The following is a 16,224-nucleotide window of genomic DNA, read 5'->3' on the forward strand; positions in this document are numbered from 1 at the left end:
ACACGTGCTTCTACACGGAGACAAAAAATAAAAAAGGGGGAGGGGAGCACAGTGGAGCAGGGTCTCATGTGCCAATAAACTGTACATGTTGAGCGCTTCGTGTGTGTGTGTGTGTGTGCGTGCGTGTGTTTTGTGTCCTTGGGAGGCGGAAGGAGGAAAGGGGGGGGGGCATTCTTTTACATCAAACCGAGAACTGAGGACCGAAAAGTGAGACTGTAGAGGCGCACTCAAAGAAAAAAGACCACCGTGGATAGCCCAGGAACAAAAAAAAAGAGGAGGGGGGAGAGAAGGGTGTGGTTGGTGACAACATTCTTCCCCCTACCTCATTCCTTTTCCTCTTCTTCCCGTCATCAACTTTCTTTTTTTCCTGAAAGATGTGCCGTAGACCGAGCTGGTTAAACGGAAGCGACAGCCTCGGCTAGCGCGTTGCGGAGAAGCTCCTCCAGTACCTCCTCTGTCGCCACAGCGCTGCTGGCGTGCTGCTTGCCCGGCTCTGCTGCTGCTGCTGCCGCTTGCGGCGGTGTGGCGGACAACACTTGGGTACTGGCTTTTTTTGCAGCATGCAGTACTTTCATCTTGGCGTACGTGACATGGCGAGGGGCGAGCAAGGCTGTAAAGGAGTTCTGAACGGCGGGTGCAGTGACCACGTTGCGGATGAGTTCGTCCATTATCGTTTTCACAAAGCGCACTTCTGTCGAGCTGGCGGGGCTTGCGGTGGTCTGCGAGGCGGCCGTCGATGGTGCGCTAGAGAGCATCGGGTCAAGGTGACTATGGTAGAGAGCGGGAGTGTAGGCCACATTTAGCTTATCCGATCCGTAGAGCGCCTCATAATCGTCTCGCGGCATCACGCGCGCTTGAAAAAGCAGGTTGAGTGTGACAGCACCACTGCCACCATGTCGCGAAGAGTTGGAGCTAGGGCGTGACGTTGCCGCGGCGTGGCGAGCGAGGTGGCCTCCAGTAGCATCGCGCCGCTTTTCTTTCCCGTCACGCGACGCGGCGCAAGGTATGACGGTGCATGTCATAAGCCGCTCCAGCACTTGGCTGGTACTACCGGCGTAGAAGAGTATCCTAAACATTTGTTCCTTCCCGGGCTGCACGACGCCTTCGGAGGGGTGCAATACAATCTGTGCATCCCCCCGCTGTGGGTGAAAGGCGTGCCAGGTATAGCGCATGGCTGTCAGACAGTCGGCAGCGAGGTGAAGTGTGCAGGTGCGCCTACAGAGAGCGAAATACGGGACTGCACCAAGCGTGCAAACGTCGTTGGATAAGAGTGCAGCGGGCGCGCGCGCCCCCAGCGCCGGCGGCGCGGTGGGTATTTGCATCAGCGCTTTGTCGATCCACTGCATGACTGAGGTCGCCGGCGCCTTGCGTGGGTGATAGCCACGGCCAATCAAATCGACGTAGTAGCCTTCTCCCTCCGCTACCTGAACCAGCACGCTCACTCGGTACTCCTTTACCTCCAATGGCCTAAAGTAGAAGCCGATGTGGACTGTGCCGCGCGGCGAGACCGTACCCTGCGGGTCGACGCACTGAAACACAGGGAAGCCGTAGTGCTCTCGCGTGTGCTCCTCCAGCGTCGCCAGGTCAACCGAATATTCAACAGGTTCATCAAACGGATTGGTCGCCGTAATGAACTGCAGCGGCGGCTCCATATCACCGAGGGCCACAGGCATCAACTCGTAAACATTCTCGTGGTGGAAGTCCAACGCACGCACCTCGGGAGGCAGCGTGCGCCCTTCAAGAACAACGGCGACTCGTCGCCCACCGCGGCCTACGCGCAGCACCATCGGCAATCGATGCACACCCACCTCTTCGTGCACGTAGCACACCTCAAGCTTAACTGTCTGCCCAACCTCAATGCTGCCCTGCTGCGGCGTTACTGTGAGGAGTCCGCGGTGAATGATGTAGTACAAATCTTCGAGCTCCGTGTTTTCCAGACACCAATGCTCTCTGTTCGCTTCATGCTGTGTTGGTAGCATTACATCAAACGGTGCGGGGCAGTCACCGGTGTTCCTAAGACTCACTGTAAGGCGCACGGCGCTGTCATCGACATGCGCCACGCCAAGATCCATTGAAATGGGCTCCAGTCCGTTGACGTAGTGCTGGAACGAGGCGTTCGAGCCACTGCTGCTGTCAGCAGGCTCCAAGGCATCCGTGGCAAGTTGCGCGTTGATGGCGTTGAGGCTAAGTTGCTGCCAGGCCAGAGGTCGCGCCACGCCGGGGAAGTCGACGTCCACCACCTGCACTGCTGGGTGCGCAGCCCGAAGACGCCACCGGCAGTGGGGGTGCAGTTCTGCCTCCTCGACAGTAGACGCATTCGGCACGTCCGCCAATACGGTGGAGAGGCCGCTAACGATGGCGTAAACAATGAACTCCGTCAGGCCTGGCGCAGGCTGGGCAGCGACCAGCACTGTTGTGTGAGTGCGCGCCGGAAGGACACCACGGCTGTTGTGAAGGCGCGGCACCACTGCAGCAGCGGTTCCTGACTGACCGGTGTGCACCATCACGGTACGCACATCGTATTGCACATCGCAGTAGCCGCTGTTGTATAAGGTGAGGGCGACCTGCTGTTCTCGAGTGTCGGTAGCTTCACCGGCGTCGATAATCCGAGGCTCCATCTCAACATCGGCGCGGACGCCTTCGCCGCGCACGCGCAGTCTCTGACAGTACTGCTGCTGTGTTGCTTTCGTTGCTGCGATTCCCTCTGGGCTGTTTTGGACATAAAGCCACAGAAATCCGTCATACACACGAGGCTGCTGTGGGCTAAAGAAGATCTTCACGGGGAGCCGCATGCCACCGGGCACTGTCCCTCGCTCGGGTTCCATGCGGACGACCCCGAGAAGCTCTGCTGACGGGACGAGGCTGAACTGCACAGACAGCACCGTCGGGTTGCGGAGCCACACGCTCTGCGGTGCTTCGCCCGAAATGCAAGTAAGAGGTAATGCTAGCATGTCTAGCGGCGCTGTCAAGCTCGCGCCGGCCTTGTGCCACTGTAGCTGGGGGAGACACACTTCACCAAAGAGGGAGAGGCGCATAGTGTCCGCGGGAGAGGTGGTGGTGGAGTTCGGCCGATTTGCGTTAAACAAAAATGCGGCAGTCGCCGCGTACTGGGCCGTGTCTCTGGGGTTGAACTTCACCACAAGCAGGTGACGGCCCCGAGCTGGCACTACCCCCTCAGTTGGGAACATCGAGAAGATAGCCTCGCCCATGTCGACGGCCCCTTGCTGAGCCACAGCTTGTGATCCTTCTAACCCTTGTGCGACAGGTGTCGTGTTCGGTGGCGCGACGACTGCACTGACCTGATTGAGCGTAATACCTGTCACCTCGTAGCGCACCGGTGTGGAGGCCTTGTTCTGAAGTGCTATCACTTGGTAAGAAGAGCTACCGTGGCAGCATGCCGGCAGGCGCACTTCCCGTGGGCAGCTGATCTGACTCGATGCGCCTCGGTGCTGCTGCTTAGACCCCTGCTTGGCGGAAGCTGAAGTGCCAATGACAGAGTTCGTGCAGGTCACCGTGAAACACTGTGGTGGCAGCACACACGCATCCGGCGCCAGGTAGAAGGCGGACATGGAATCATAGTTCACATAGCACTCCAGCGTGCATGCGGCCGGCAGCTCGTCATTCACGGCGCTGTTGCATTGAAGTTGAAAGACAGCAGAGCCATTCGGGGGAACAAACTGCTGCGCGGGCACTAGTACGTACGGACATAAGTGAGCCGCAGGCAGGCTCCAGGTGGCCACAGCCGCCGCCTCGGATGTGTTCATAATTGTCACCAACTGCCCACGCGAGTCGTTAGCGGTGCTGCCGGCACCGCCAAACGTGTAGAGAGCCTTTGCATCGATACCGAAATGTGTGTCGATAGAGACGCTGCCGTTGGGGGTCTCCAAGTTGCACAGCGGCACGCGCAGCTTGCGTTTTGTTTCACGCATGCCAACGCTGGGGCTGCGGACTTCTTCCTCGATACGTCGCCATGTACGTAATACCGAAGCAGTCGCGGCGCTCTTCAGGCCTTTTTGCTGACCGCTCTCTTTTTCGCTGCCTCTCGGCTCAACACCTGCTGCGGCTGCCGCGGCGACGCTCGCGAGTTCCTCTGGTGTGAGCAGTCCTAAACCTCGCTCCATCCGCAGTCGCGCCGCTTCGACGTCTTTGAGAGTCAGCATTGGCGGCCGCAGAGCGCTGGTGTAGGCACCACCGAGAACATCGACCACCACCGCATCCTTGGCGCCCTCTATGAGCAGGTGCAGGCGACGGTAGTAGAGGATGGGATGCGTCGGTTGAAAGGTGATGGCTACCTGCAGGCTCGACTGTGCGGCAACGACACCGCGGTGGGGTTCCACCAAAAAGGCTGCCCCGGGCGATGTGTTCATCCATACGAAGTTTGCATCCGTAGTGGATGTGTTTCGCAGTATTAAGTGATGCGTGCGCTGCTTCACCGTGGGCAAGTGCTCCAGATCTACGGCCCCGTAGTCAAAAGTGCTGCTCGACGCCGTCACACGCGGGCCAAGCGTCATTCCACTTAGCTCCAACTGTAACGAGTTGCCATGTGCGCAATTGAATTGGAAGGTATTGAAGTTGATCGCTCCGGGGCTGCTGGGGGTGTAGTGGATGCGCACCAGCTGTACTCCACCGCGTGGGATGATGATGGCATCGTCGTCATTTGGATCGTTTTGCTTCACCTCCACCTTGCCTTCGATGGAGAGGCGGAATGCACACACGAGGTTTTGGTCTACGCGCCTAATCCGCACAGACACGGGCACCGGCGAGGGATTGCGCAAGTGGATCAGCTTGCTGCAGCTGCTGTGCTGTGCCTCCATTTGTACTGCCAACGTTCCCTCCTCTGCACTTGGGTCCTGGAAACAAATATATGGGTGCTTACCGATACCTGATACCTTGAGGGTTGCGATTACCTTATCCGTCCCGGTCAGCCGGCACACAGCCTTCGCTACCATTGTGCAAGCCTCTGTCGGTGTGAAGAGAAGGGCGATTTGCATCACGTCTCCCTCATCAAGCACGGCGTGGCTGGGCAGAATACAAAAGGGCGCTGAGACCTCCCAGCTGAACTCTACCGGGGCGGTGCCGCTATTGCGCAACTGCACCTGCGCGTGCGCGGTGGTGCCGACGGGGCAGTAGCCAAAGTCGTGGTTGGACGGCAGCTGCAGCTTCGCGTACGGCGTAAGACAGTCTAGTCGCACCTGAAAGGAGCCACGGCCTTCCACCGTTATGGTCACAGCGTCGTGCAGCTCTACCAACTCCTTGGGGCGGAAGATGATGACAATCTCATGCGACACACCACTGCTCAGTGCGATTGGTTCTGGAAACGGTGTCATGAAGACCTTGCGGTTCGCTGGCAGTGAAAGTTGAACCGTCCGCGAGTCGCGGTCGATGTTTTTAACAAGGATCTTGCGCGTGTACTCTTTGCCAGGTACCCAATCCTTCCATGTTAGACAGTCCACACAGTCTACTCCGAGCGCCCGCCGCCGCTGCTCGCGGCGTTCCTTTCTAGAAAGCAGATCCGTCATATTGCTGCCGTCGTTTAGAGATTGCATGTGCGCGTTGTGTAGGTTCACCACAAAACACGCGCTCTTCTGTGCGCTGCGATTTACATACACACACACAGCAGCAGCAGCAGCAGCAGTTGAGGGCGTGGAGGGAAAGAACAAGTGCATGTGGGTGCGTGATAAAGTGAGAAAGACGAAGAGTAGGATAGATATAACAAAAAAAGGGGTAAGGTGTGCTGAGTTCTGCCAGACGTCCTGAGGGGCTTTGGGGTGGGTGGAGGGAGGGCCGTTGCGGCACAAAGAGAAATGGGGGAAAACACCGCTGATGCACATATATACATATATATATATATTAGTTGTCTGTCCCCCTCATCTACTCCACGCAGTTTTTTTTTTTCTTCCCCGCCCTGACAATTGCACTCTGTTCTAAGCGGCGAGGCGATTCTCCCGACAGCACACCGCATCGCTCTCATTACTTTTTCTGTTTCGATACGGCCCACCCAACACAACATACAGGAAGGGAGGGGGAAGGGGAGACTCCACGTATACATTGAGGCTCATAGCCGCCATGTGCGATGAGCTGTGAAGCGATAGCCACAGAGAAACCGACGAAGATGCAACCACACACAGACATATATATATACACACACACACACACACGAAGAGAAGCAAGAGAGAGCGGCGCAGGAGATGTGGGATGGGGCTTTTACGCATGCAACAGAAAAATCGCACCTAAAATGCATCAGCAGAAAAAGTCCCCCCTCCCCTCCTTCCCCCCGAAGGAACAAGAAAAGCAGTCGTATGGAAGCGGCGATTGAGGCACCCTGGATGCTCCACCGCAGGCCCAGCCCAATTGCCCCCCCCCCCTCCCCACCCCCCAAAAAAATCAATAAAAGCGGGGAAAAAACAGCATCGAGATTGGAGCTGCGGCTGCTATTCTCCTGGCTTTTTTCCGAATCTGTATGCCGTCACTTCCCTTCGGTTGACCGCCATTGACGCAGCACGAGGTAGCCGAGTACAAGATAGATGACCATGCTGATCACCACATACAGCACGTACAACCCAATGTCTTTGGCATACATGCCTTGCGAGGCCGCGAATTCCGACCCAGAAGTGACGCATGACACAACGTCGGACAGCGCCGGGTCACAGACAAGGGTCAGCCCATCGAATTCGTTCGCCACAAGCGCCGAGAAGGCAAAACGGACAAACGAGACGTGCTTGATCCAGCGCCACATGAATGGAATGCTCTTTAAACTCACCAGCATTCCACCCGTTGGTAGCAGATACAAAACTAAGAGCAGAGATGTGAAAATGTTGGCGCTGGAGTAGTCCTTGGCGAGGTTCGACGTAAAAAGACAGAGCGCGTAGCTATTCAGCATAACCAAGACCCCGATGCCGTTGAATATAATGAATTTTTCGAGGGAGCGTTGCAAGCCCACCAAGAGGTAAACGATCAGGTTAAACACGGAGTTCATCAGCACACCAATGGGGACATCTTGAATGACCTTACCCACATAGTAGGCTGATGTACTGTACAGGCCATTTCGGTGCTCGCGCGCATAGATGGCGCGATCCGTCAGAAACATCTCCAGGCTTCCAAGGGAGGAGAATGTGCTGATCATCATTACGAAAAAGAGGACGCCCATGCGACTGCGGATGCTGTCCTGTGAGTAACCGACTTGGTAGTATATGGTACCAGTGAGGACGGCAAATATTACAGCCGATGATATGGTGACGTATGTCGCGATGGGGTCACGGCGACGATTGCGCAGATACCGCATGGCGATACACCGCACTTGTGTTGTCCAGCTGCGGTAGTAGGTACGCACCGGGGCTTCGGCCACTGTCAACGCCTCCGTTTCCGCTCGGGAGGAGCGCTGCAGCTCGTCGATTTGCCGCAAAACGTCGGGAAGGCGTAAAGAGGCAAAGGCCGCGGCGATGTCGCGACCTTGCGTTGGCGCAACCGGCTGTAGCTGTTTCCACAATTCCTTTGAGCTGGCTGGCGACAAATGTACTCTCAGCTGACCCGCGTCTGTGGTTGTTTCTTCTTCCTGCCGCTGCTGCTGCTGCTCATATGCCAGCCGCACCTCCGCATCGATTGGCAAAACGGAGACGGAGTCAATGAGATGATCAGCTGGGTTGATCGGCTCGCTGGTGGAAAGGCCGATTTCGGCTAGGAATCCCATGGCATCAGCGGCAGGTCCAAAGTATGCCTCCTCCCCAGCCCCGTTCAAGAGCAGAACGCGGTCAAATACCTCGTAGATGCGAAGGCGTGGTTGATGGATTGAGAAGATGACGATCACTCCCGAGCGGGAGAGCGAGCGGAGGAGCGTAAGAAGATGAAGTGCGGTGAAGGTGTCCAGGCCGGTTGTGGGCTCATCCAGGAAGAGCAGAGGCGGTGACGTGACGATCTCTGCTGCGACAGCGCAACGTTTACGCTCCCCGCCGCTAATGCCACGGACTGCTACGCTGCCGATGCATCTGTGGCTTACGTGTTCAATACCAAGCTGCCGGAGTACCCGCGAGACTCGGAGCTCGAGTGCTTCTGCCGAAACGCTTTTGGGAGTATGGAGGGTAGCAGAGAACCGCACGGCCTCCTCGACTGTCACGTAAGCATGCATAAGATCCTCCTGCTGAACGTAGCCACTGCAGCGCCGGAATGCGGCCGGTTGAATAGGAGCACCGTTTAGTAGCAATGTACCTGTGACGTGACCCTTTCCCTTCATCTTGCGCTGCGCCAAGATATCGAGCAAAGTCGTTTTGCCTGCCCCAGATGGCCCAAGAACAGCGAGCATCTCGCCGCTTTGGGCGTAGCCGGAAACATTCCGCACAATGGTTCGGTCGTTGCCTTTTTCGACAGAGCCGATGGTGTAGCTTACGTCTTTCCAGGTGAGTACAGTTTTATGGTGACGGGATGATGGCGGCGGCGTCGGTATAGACGGCAGATGGCGAAGGAGCCCAGCGTCTCTGCGATCGGTGGGCGGCGCTGGATATGACATGAGTGCGACACACACACACACACCAAAAAGCGACACAAAAATGCTGTGGAGGAGATGATGGGCAGGGGGGGGGGGAGGCAGAGAGAGAGAGAAAGGGGGGGGGGAGGCTACAGCGACATTTGTGGCATCGGGTGGTCATGAAGTCGTCGTTCACATCAGAGAAGCAAAGCGGCGTCAGTAAGGGTGTTTGGCCCAGACACTGGCCTGACCCCGTCATGATGTTTTGTCTGCAAAAGGGTTTCCGATTCCCGATGGGTAACGGTTGAGTGGAATAGACAGAGAGAAACGTGCGATTTCAAAGCGAGCGTTGTATTGTCCTCTCTACCCCACACCAGCTGGCACAGCATGGGCTCCCTTTTCCCTTATTTTTTTTTGGTTATGCCGAGGCGCAGCAGCAGCAGCAGCAGCAGGATAGTGTAATTGGATAGCAGAACACAAAAGGAGGAAAACACTGAGCGTGCGTGTACGAGTGCCACATACAGTGCCGTATGCGGCTGTGTAAAAGAGTATGGGGCCTGAGTGTGCCAGCCGTCGTACGTTTTTGTTTTTAAATGATTCCTCGTAATGGGGGGGGGGAGGAGGAGGAGAGGGGCGGGCGCAGCAGGCACCCCGAGGTCTAACCGGGGCCAAAGAGAGCACAGTGAGAACAAAAGCACATGTGGCGAGTGTCAGTAAGGCTGCGTTGACGGCGGTGATTGACGTGCGATGCACAAAAAAGGCCCAAACCGCAAGGGTAGCGACAGAGACGAGCAGAGTGCAGAACGCGACGATCGAAGTCTTAGATCGTACGCCACCCACCTGGTCGGCGGAGGAGGAGTCCTTCTTCTTGCATTTGACTGATCACAACATCAAGCGGATCGCCAAAGACGTTGCTACCACCGTAGAGCCCGAAGAGGTACTCTACCTCTGACGGAGGAACAGCGCCCCCATCTTGACCTGAGAGACGCTGACGTTGGCGAAGCTCCTCGAGAAACATCAGTCTGCATCGTTTCTTTGAGGGCGGCTTTTGTGTGTGTCCAAGGCCCTGTCCCCCACGTGGTGGTACAACCCACATTTTCCTCCCTCCTTCCCGTCCCAGGGTCACCGCATCACCGCTGAGTCGAGCGGGGGACGGATAGCCGCCTGCCGTCGGCTCGCGTGATGCCATGGGTCCTGAGCCGCGGCTGCGAGACTTCATCAGATCAGCACACGCGACGATGTGCCCATGATAGAGAGTCCAGACTTCGTCGCGCATCTGCGCTGTCCAGCCAGTGTCGCGGAGGCGCTCTGCGGGTACTAGCATCGCCCGGGCCCGAGATAGGGCGCACAGGACGCGCAGGTGTTCGTCGAGGGTCAGAGGTGCGGCACGGAGGCCTTCGCAAGCGGCCGAGGGATGGCCGATGCAGTGCTGTCCACGACACACAGACGGAGACGGGAGAGCGTGACAGGCTGACGGTTGCGTTTCCTCCAGTAGCCCCGCGCAAGCTACTAGTTTATCAATGAACGCGTCGTGGCACGCGGTGTAGCTCACTACGCTGCTCAAAAGCTCAGGTGCCGCGGCGCGGCGAAGAAGATAACGTACATCGTCGTTTGTCAGTCTCTCTGATAGTGCGCTGTGTTCTAGGCGAGGGTTGTTTGGCGGAACGGATGGACCGGACTGCGTGTTGGGTAGTGACGCCGATGACGACTGCGTTGCTCGCGACGTGCTGCGCGAGGTTTCCCTGCTGTGAGACGATCTCGCCCGTGACGCCGCCACCACGTCTTGGCTGATGATCGCAGTGTCATCGAGCGAGCGCGTTGGCGACACGGCGGCAACCAACGAGAAGTGGGGTGCCAGCTGGACTGCCACCGTACTTTCTTCGCCGGCGGCAGCAATGATTGTGGACGGGAACGGGTAGACGTCGAAACCACCACCCGCAGCAGAAGCGTCTTCACTACTCGCCGCGCCGCACCCGTGCCCGCGTTCCACCGCTTCCAGCAGCGAGGCCACAGCCACCGTGCCGGCTGCTGTAGAGGGGAGCTGGTCAAGCACCAGCGCGGAGGCCGTCATTCCGGAGCCTGCCAAGAGGACGGCCCTGCGTCGCATAGGGAGCGCAGCAGAGAACGACAGGACGCCCGCAGCACCGCCGCTGCCACTAGTTCGCACTACGGTGGAATCGAGCACGTCCGCTTCAGAGCCGATCAGCTGCGTCACCTCCCGAAGCAGCGAGCTTTTGCCGGTTTTGGCTGGTCCTACGAGCAGCACGTGGAGCGGGTGCCGATATGAGCCAACCGCCGCCGGACGGCTTGCGTAATACAGAACGTGCAGCACTACCAAGAGGAGGAGACCTTTAACGTGCGTTTGGCCCTGAAGTTGAGGGGCAACGCGACGGGCCAAGTCGTAGAGGTTCGCTACGGCAGAGAAGGCAGCTCCATCTGACCACTTCAGGGCGAGGCGGCTCACACGCTCCTTTTCCAAAAAGAGATGGAACGCATCATCCGTAGTGTTGGCACACAGTAGCGTGCCCGACGGAGCAGCCGCTACCGGTGCTGCTGCCGCGTGCACAACAAGAAGCTGCTGTTTCTGCTCTGTGGTGGATGTGTACAGGAGCGCATCTATGGATGCACCCAACCAAAGGTGGCGGTGCACCTCTTCGCCATACGCTACAGCTGCCACGCGGCTTCGATCACGGCGCTGCAGCACCAAGCAGAGCACACGAGTCCACGTCGGCACCAGGGGCAGCGCATGCCCGCACTCACCGCATCGAGAGCCGCCATACAGCAGTGGCAACACACTCATCTGCGACCGTCTGTGGGGACCGTCATGTGCGTGTGCGGCTGCTCTGCTCTGCAGCGCACAACTTGCACACGGCTGCGTTTCCCAGCCGGTCTGCAGGAGGTTCTTCGTTGTGGGCTCTACCCGCCAAGCCGCTACGACACAGCGCTCCCAGAACAGGCGAGCCGGATTGCTTGCGGGGGGTGGTGGGGTCACAGCAGCAGCTGGGCCATCGTCGTTGTGGATCTCGGTGGCCGAGACTGCTAGATGGGCCGCCAGTTGCGTCAGGCCGCTCTGGTGAGCGAGGCAGCGGAGGAGGTACACGGCGTACGGCTCTCCTGGCATCGCCCAAACCTGAGTGTTCCACTCACTCTGCAGCGTCGGCGGCGGCAGCAGCCCATTGTGGATGAGGGCAAGTATTTCGTCCAGACGAACTGTGTGTTGTGGTAGGCGATCCGGGTTGAGGTTTGCACTGACGTAGTCGAGCCAGACAATGCACGCCTCAACGTCCCGCGACATTGGATCAGCTGTAGTATACATGCGGCTTCTTTTTCCCTCGATTGTGCCTTCTGCATATTTCGATTTGTTGTCATTACTTAGTGGTGTGTGCAGTGTGTCTAAATATTATGCGAGGGAAAGCAGTGGAACACCAGGGGGAGAAAAATGAGTAGCGACGGGGGCACATGGGGGTAAGCACGTGGCGGGGATGACTGATGAAGAGGGGCGGGCAGGCGGAGGGGGGGGGGGCCAGTGGGTTTGAAGACCTGGTTGAGCACCACACCCAACGAGGCGATGAGGCCCAAAACGAGTAACGGGTCTGCACGATTCGGGCACTCAGATTGTTTTGATGAGGGTCTTTTTTTTTTTGAAAACTTGATGTTAGTCCGAGTGCCTCACTCAGAGTTACACGCGCAGCAGGTAGACGAAGATTGGCTTTATCCGGGATAAGCGTGCGCGCTGAGACTCAGATATCAAGCGGCAGCCCTCTCGAATGCGGTGGGGCAAAGCGAAACCCTTTGCGTGTGTGTGTGTATGTGTGTTTGGAGGTGGATGGGAGGGGGGGGGATTTTTCCACCTATCCCCCTTTCCACGTGCTAGCCCGCGCCGCTCATATGATTCGACTGAGAAGAGCACTCGCGGAGAGTCTCAGTTAATGAATGCTTGTATGCCTCAACATACAATTCACCCGCCAATTCGCTAAGCGCTTGCCGGTACGCCTCGTTTTGAATGTTTTTGTCGTGCTGCGCACTCTCGCGTAGGGCCATGACGAGGTCCTGATCCTCAGAGGGCGCACCGTTCATTGACACTTCTCGTGGCGGTGAAGGAGGAGCGATTCAGCAGGACCAGCAACGCCTTCTCTTCTGTCCCCTTCCTGTCCAAAGAAAATGTGTGTTAAGAAGCAGAGAGAGGTGAGGAGGCCAGTGACAGGGCAGCTGTCGAAGAGGGATATGGAGAAGGGGGATCAAGGAAAAAGAGCTATATCATGACACTCTGCGCGCGTTACGCGCGGGTGAAGGACTGTTGTGCGCCGCATGGAGCTCCAACTGAGTGGTCTATCTCGCGTGCTCGGCCTTTTACATCGGCCTTTGTTCACAGACCGAGCGTAGAAAGGTGTTCAGAGCTGCGAGCGCGCGTCAGCCTTGATCGATCATCGCATCTTTCTCTGCACAAGAGCACCTGAAGGAACACCAGAGAAACGTGTGTGATTGGGTTTGTAACAGTGGGATCATGGAGCCCAAATTTCCGATGTACACGTGCAAAGAGATGGGCTGGGCGACTGACTGTCCCACGCTACGCGCGTATATACGCAGAGCTTCAGTGGCTGTGCGCGTCTGCTTGAAGGCTTCACATTCCTCCCCCCGTTTACTGCCAACAACTCACGCTCAGGGCAACCCGCAGAGAGCTGACAAGAAGAGCGAAATCAAACGACGACGGCCAAGTCGAATGTGACAGTCGGTTCCACTCCCCCTCCCCCGACACACACACAAGACACATATACGTGTATATGTGTGTGGCATAAAAACTTCCCCCCCCCCTCCCCCCGACGCTTCACGGGTGCCGCGCTTTGGGTACACCTCCCCTCCCGCCCCCGACCTGAAACAAACATTCTGTGTGCCATGGACACCAAACCTTACTGCTGTGGACTTCGAGAGTTATTAAAGCGTGCGGTGCGGGCGTTGGCGCGAGAGCCAGAGGAGTTGAAGAAAGTCTTCGGTCCAGTAGATACGTTAGGCTTGCGCATACGAGCAGCCTCCCTGCGAATATTCACCCGCACGGAGTTGTGTGTTGGCAGCTTGCCGTCGTAGTTCATCCAGTCCAACACATGCTGCGTGCGGTTGCGAAGCTGCGGCACCACCTCCTCCGGCTCGTAGTCCCACTTGACGAGGTGACTCATGCGCTCCTCAGGCGTGTCGCCGTACCACTGGTAGTTCACCCGCACGTACTGATTCTGCAGCGGACGCTCGCTGAGCACTCGCATAACCTCCTTTGGGTTCTTCACCGCATTGCCCATCACGTTGCAGGCGTCGATGATACTGTTGAGCACTTTCTCGGCACCATCCTTCACAGTTTCACCATCCTGCAACTTGACAGGAATCAGCTTGTGGGTGCCATCGAGGCAGTTGACAACCACCCACGGCGTTTCACTGTACTCGAGCAGCATCTCCGCTTCCACGTACACGTGCGAGTTGTGGAAGGTGATGGGGATTAGATAGGCCTGCGACACACGTTTTGCCACCTGTGCCGCTCGCTCTCCCTGAGGTGTGCTCTGCCGCTGACTATAGTACACATAAATAGACTTTGTGTAAGGGTGCACTTTGATAATGTTTTCAAGCAGCAGCGCATAGGGCCAGATGACCTCGGCAGCTTCGTTGCCAAACTGGGCCTTGGGCTTCGGAAGCCCCTTGAATGGTTCGAGCTCGTCCCACATCTCGCGCATCTGGAGATCCCACTTCTTTACGAATTGATATTGTGCCGCCTCCTTGGGTGCGGTCTGACGCTTTCCAGGACCGCGGTGCATACCGGTGGGCTTACGGTCGGTTGAGGTGGGCACATCCTGCACTTGCTCCAGTCCAAGCAATAGTTGCGTCGGGTGGGCACCAAAGCCACGCGCAGAGGTCCAGAAAGCGGCAGTGGTGCGCGCCAATGCTACGCTGTGTGCACGGAACACCTTCATTGTGTACCTTGGCTTCAAAAGAGGGAAAGACCAAAAGAGAGAGATGCGAGACAGAAGCGGCACAACAGTCACCACTCAGGTGTGTCCAATAACAACAACAACAAAAAAACACAGCCGCAACGTCCTCGTTCTCTTTCCCATACAGGCACAGACATGCGCAGTCAGTGCCCTACACAAATCGCGTTGGCAGAGAACAGTGGCGGGTAGAGAGAATAGTGAGAAAAAGGGGCGACACTGCCGCAGTCGCAGAGACCCTACGTCCCTGTGCACGTGTGTTTGTTATGTGTGTGTGTGTGTGTGTGTGTGTGTGAGTGGGGGGGGTGAGGGAGAGCGGAGGTAAAGAAGCGGTGTAAGAGGGGCAGGGACACGCAGTGTGTTGCACCGACGGGATGTGGATTGCACACACACACACACACACGGTACGCCACCATTCCTTCTACCCATGGCTAAACGCATTTGCGTGCCCCTTCCCAATAAGACATTCGTTACGCTTAGACATGTGCCTTGAGGAAATGGGCCAGATCCCTGCCAGTGGGTCCCCCCCTCCACCCAACCCACAACAACAACAAAAAAAAATCAGGCGCATACCCACTGACCTCCTTACGCTGTGGTGATTCTCTTTTCGTTTCGGGAGGCTTCACCTCATGTGGCGCGTGTTGAAACTTTTTATTTTGTACCCAGCCCTTTCTCTGCTCAAAGTTGCCGTCACTGTTTGGGGGAAGGGGGAGGGGGGGGGTTGCGAGGCTGCATCGCCCCATGTCCTCATTTGTTTTGTAATGGTGCTGTCCCTTCACCGCCTACCCTGGAGTAGCAGAGCTCGTTGCAAAGCAGCGAGACTTCACACCACTGCCCCCCCCCCCCCCCCAGCCATTCCCTCTAAGCAGGCGTGAGGGGCGCACTCTGGTCCAACACCCTCCCCCTTGAAAAAAACAACATTTGCGCACACTACGTGAAATCTGCCGGGGGAGGGGGGGACGTCAAGGAGGGAGCCACGCGGTCGAACACACACACACACACACACGTGCACCTTTTCACGTTTCTCCACCGGAATCACTGCGAGACAGCGGCACGAAGGGCTGCCAATCGCTGCTGGCGCGTTTGGTTCAGCACTCGTGGACAGCCATCTCTATCCTTTTCCAAGGCCACACAACAGGTGCAGTAGTAGGCCATATCAGTGACTCGCCGAGAGCCGCACATGATGCACGCCTCCTCACCTTCGGCAGCCATCACGCTGCAGTCTTCGCAGAGGTGCGCCTCGCGCATGGTGTCGACGATTTCATCAAACTGCATGTCGCAAATAACACAGCGTCCTTCGTGCAGGCGACACACATAGCCCAGTGCAATGCCGGCCGTCTTGCGGCACATCTGCAAGTCCCGTGAATGACGGAGCATGGCTTGATTCTCAGTTTCTTAGACAGCTCATACGCCTTTTCGGGCCACACAGGGAGCCTCTCTCAGTGCCCCCTTTTTTCCACCCGACCCTCTTCTTCTTTCGTTTCTGGAGAATGGCCGTGAGGCGCGAGAGACAGCAGGGGGGGGGGGCAGACTGGGTTTCTGAGTACCGACGTGTTGTCTGTGCACGATCTGGAGAGAGAAGAAATGATATATATATGTAGTACAAATGTTGGGAGGAGGAGCACATGATTGAGTGCGGTGCGTAAAGAGGGTGAGTGAGAAGAGTAAGAAAAAAACATAGGTGGCGCGGGACTTGTGGTGCATGGCCAGTTGCATTGGAGCAATGCAGTGACAAGTCCCCACCAAATCCTCACGTATCTGAGATGACAACGGCGGAGATGCCTGGGGCGACACCTTGCG

At 57.2% G+C, this 16,224-nt stretch overlaps 6 protein-coding genes across 6 annotated transcripts; all 6 read right to left on the reverse strand.

Moving 5' to 3' along the window:
* Nucleotides 1–395: 395 nt before the first annotated feature.
* Nucleotides 396–5,546, reverse strand: JKF63_00289 (uncharacterized protein; the record flags this gene model as incomplete). The annotated part of the gene is made up of 1 exon (XM_067896341.1): nucleotides 396–5,546. The coding sequence occupies one exon, from the start codon at nucleotides 5,544–5,546 to the stop codon at nucleotides 396–398; it is 5,151 nt and encodes a 1,716-aa protein (XP_067752498.1).
* A 920-nt stretch (nucleotides 5,547–6,466) lies between these two features.
* JKF63_00290 (uncharacterized protein) lies at nucleotides 6,467–8,500 on the reverse strand (the record flags this gene model as incomplete). Its single annotated transcript, XM_067896342.1, has 1 exon — nucleotides 6,467–8,500. One exon carries the CDS (start codon nucleotides 8,498–8,500, stop codon nucleotides 6,467–6,469), a length of 2,034 nt encoding a protein of 677 aa, XP_067752499.1.
* Nucleotides 8,501–9,278: 778 nt separating this feature from the next.
* Nucleotides 9,279–11,774, reverse strand: JKF63_00291 (uncharacterized protein; the record flags this gene model as incomplete). The annotated part of the gene is made up of 1 exon (XM_067896343.1): nucleotides 9,279–11,774. One exon carries the CDS (start codon nucleotides 11,772–11,774, stop codon nucleotides 9,279–9,281), a length of 2,496 nt encoding a protein of 831 aa, XP_067752500.1.
* A 554-nt stretch (nucleotides 11,775–12,328) lies between these two features.
* JKF63_00292 (uncharacterized protein) lies at nucleotides 12,329–12,535 on the reverse strand (the record flags this gene model as incomplete). Its single annotated transcript, XM_067896344.1, has 1 exon — nucleotides 12,329–12,535. One exon carries the CDS (start codon nucleotides 12,533–12,535, stop codon nucleotides 12,329–12,331), a length of 207 nt encoding a protein of 68 aa, XP_067752501.1.
* Nucleotides 12,536–13,365: 830 nt separating this feature from the next.
* Nucleotides 13,366–14,409, reverse strand: JKF63_00293 (uncharacterized protein; the record flags this gene model as incomplete). Its single annotated transcript, XM_067896345.1, has 1 exon — nucleotides 13,366–14,409. The coding sequence occupies one exon, from the start codon at nucleotides 14,407–14,409 to the stop codon at nucleotides 13,366–13,368; it is 1,044 nt and encodes a 347-aa protein (XP_067752502.1).
* A 1,050-nt stretch (nucleotides 14,410–15,459) lies between these two features.
* On the reverse strand, nucleotides 15,460–15,801 carry JKF63_00294 (uncharacterized protein; the record flags this gene model as incomplete). The annotated part of the gene is made up of 1 exon (XM_067896346.1): nucleotides 15,460–15,801. One exon carries the CDS (start codon nucleotides 15,799–15,801, stop codon nucleotides 15,460–15,462), a length of 342 nt encoding a protein of 113 aa, XP_067752503.1.
* Nucleotides 15,802–16,224: the final 423 nt, after the last annotated feature.

This window comes from Porcisia hertigi, chromosome 36 (assembly GCF_017918235.1).
Source record: "Porcisia hertigi strain C119 chromosome 36, whole genome shotgun sequence".
Classification (NCBI taxonomy): domain Eukaryota; phylum Euglenozoa; class Kinetoplastea; order Trypanosomatida; family Trypanosomatidae; genus Porcisia; species Porcisia hertigi.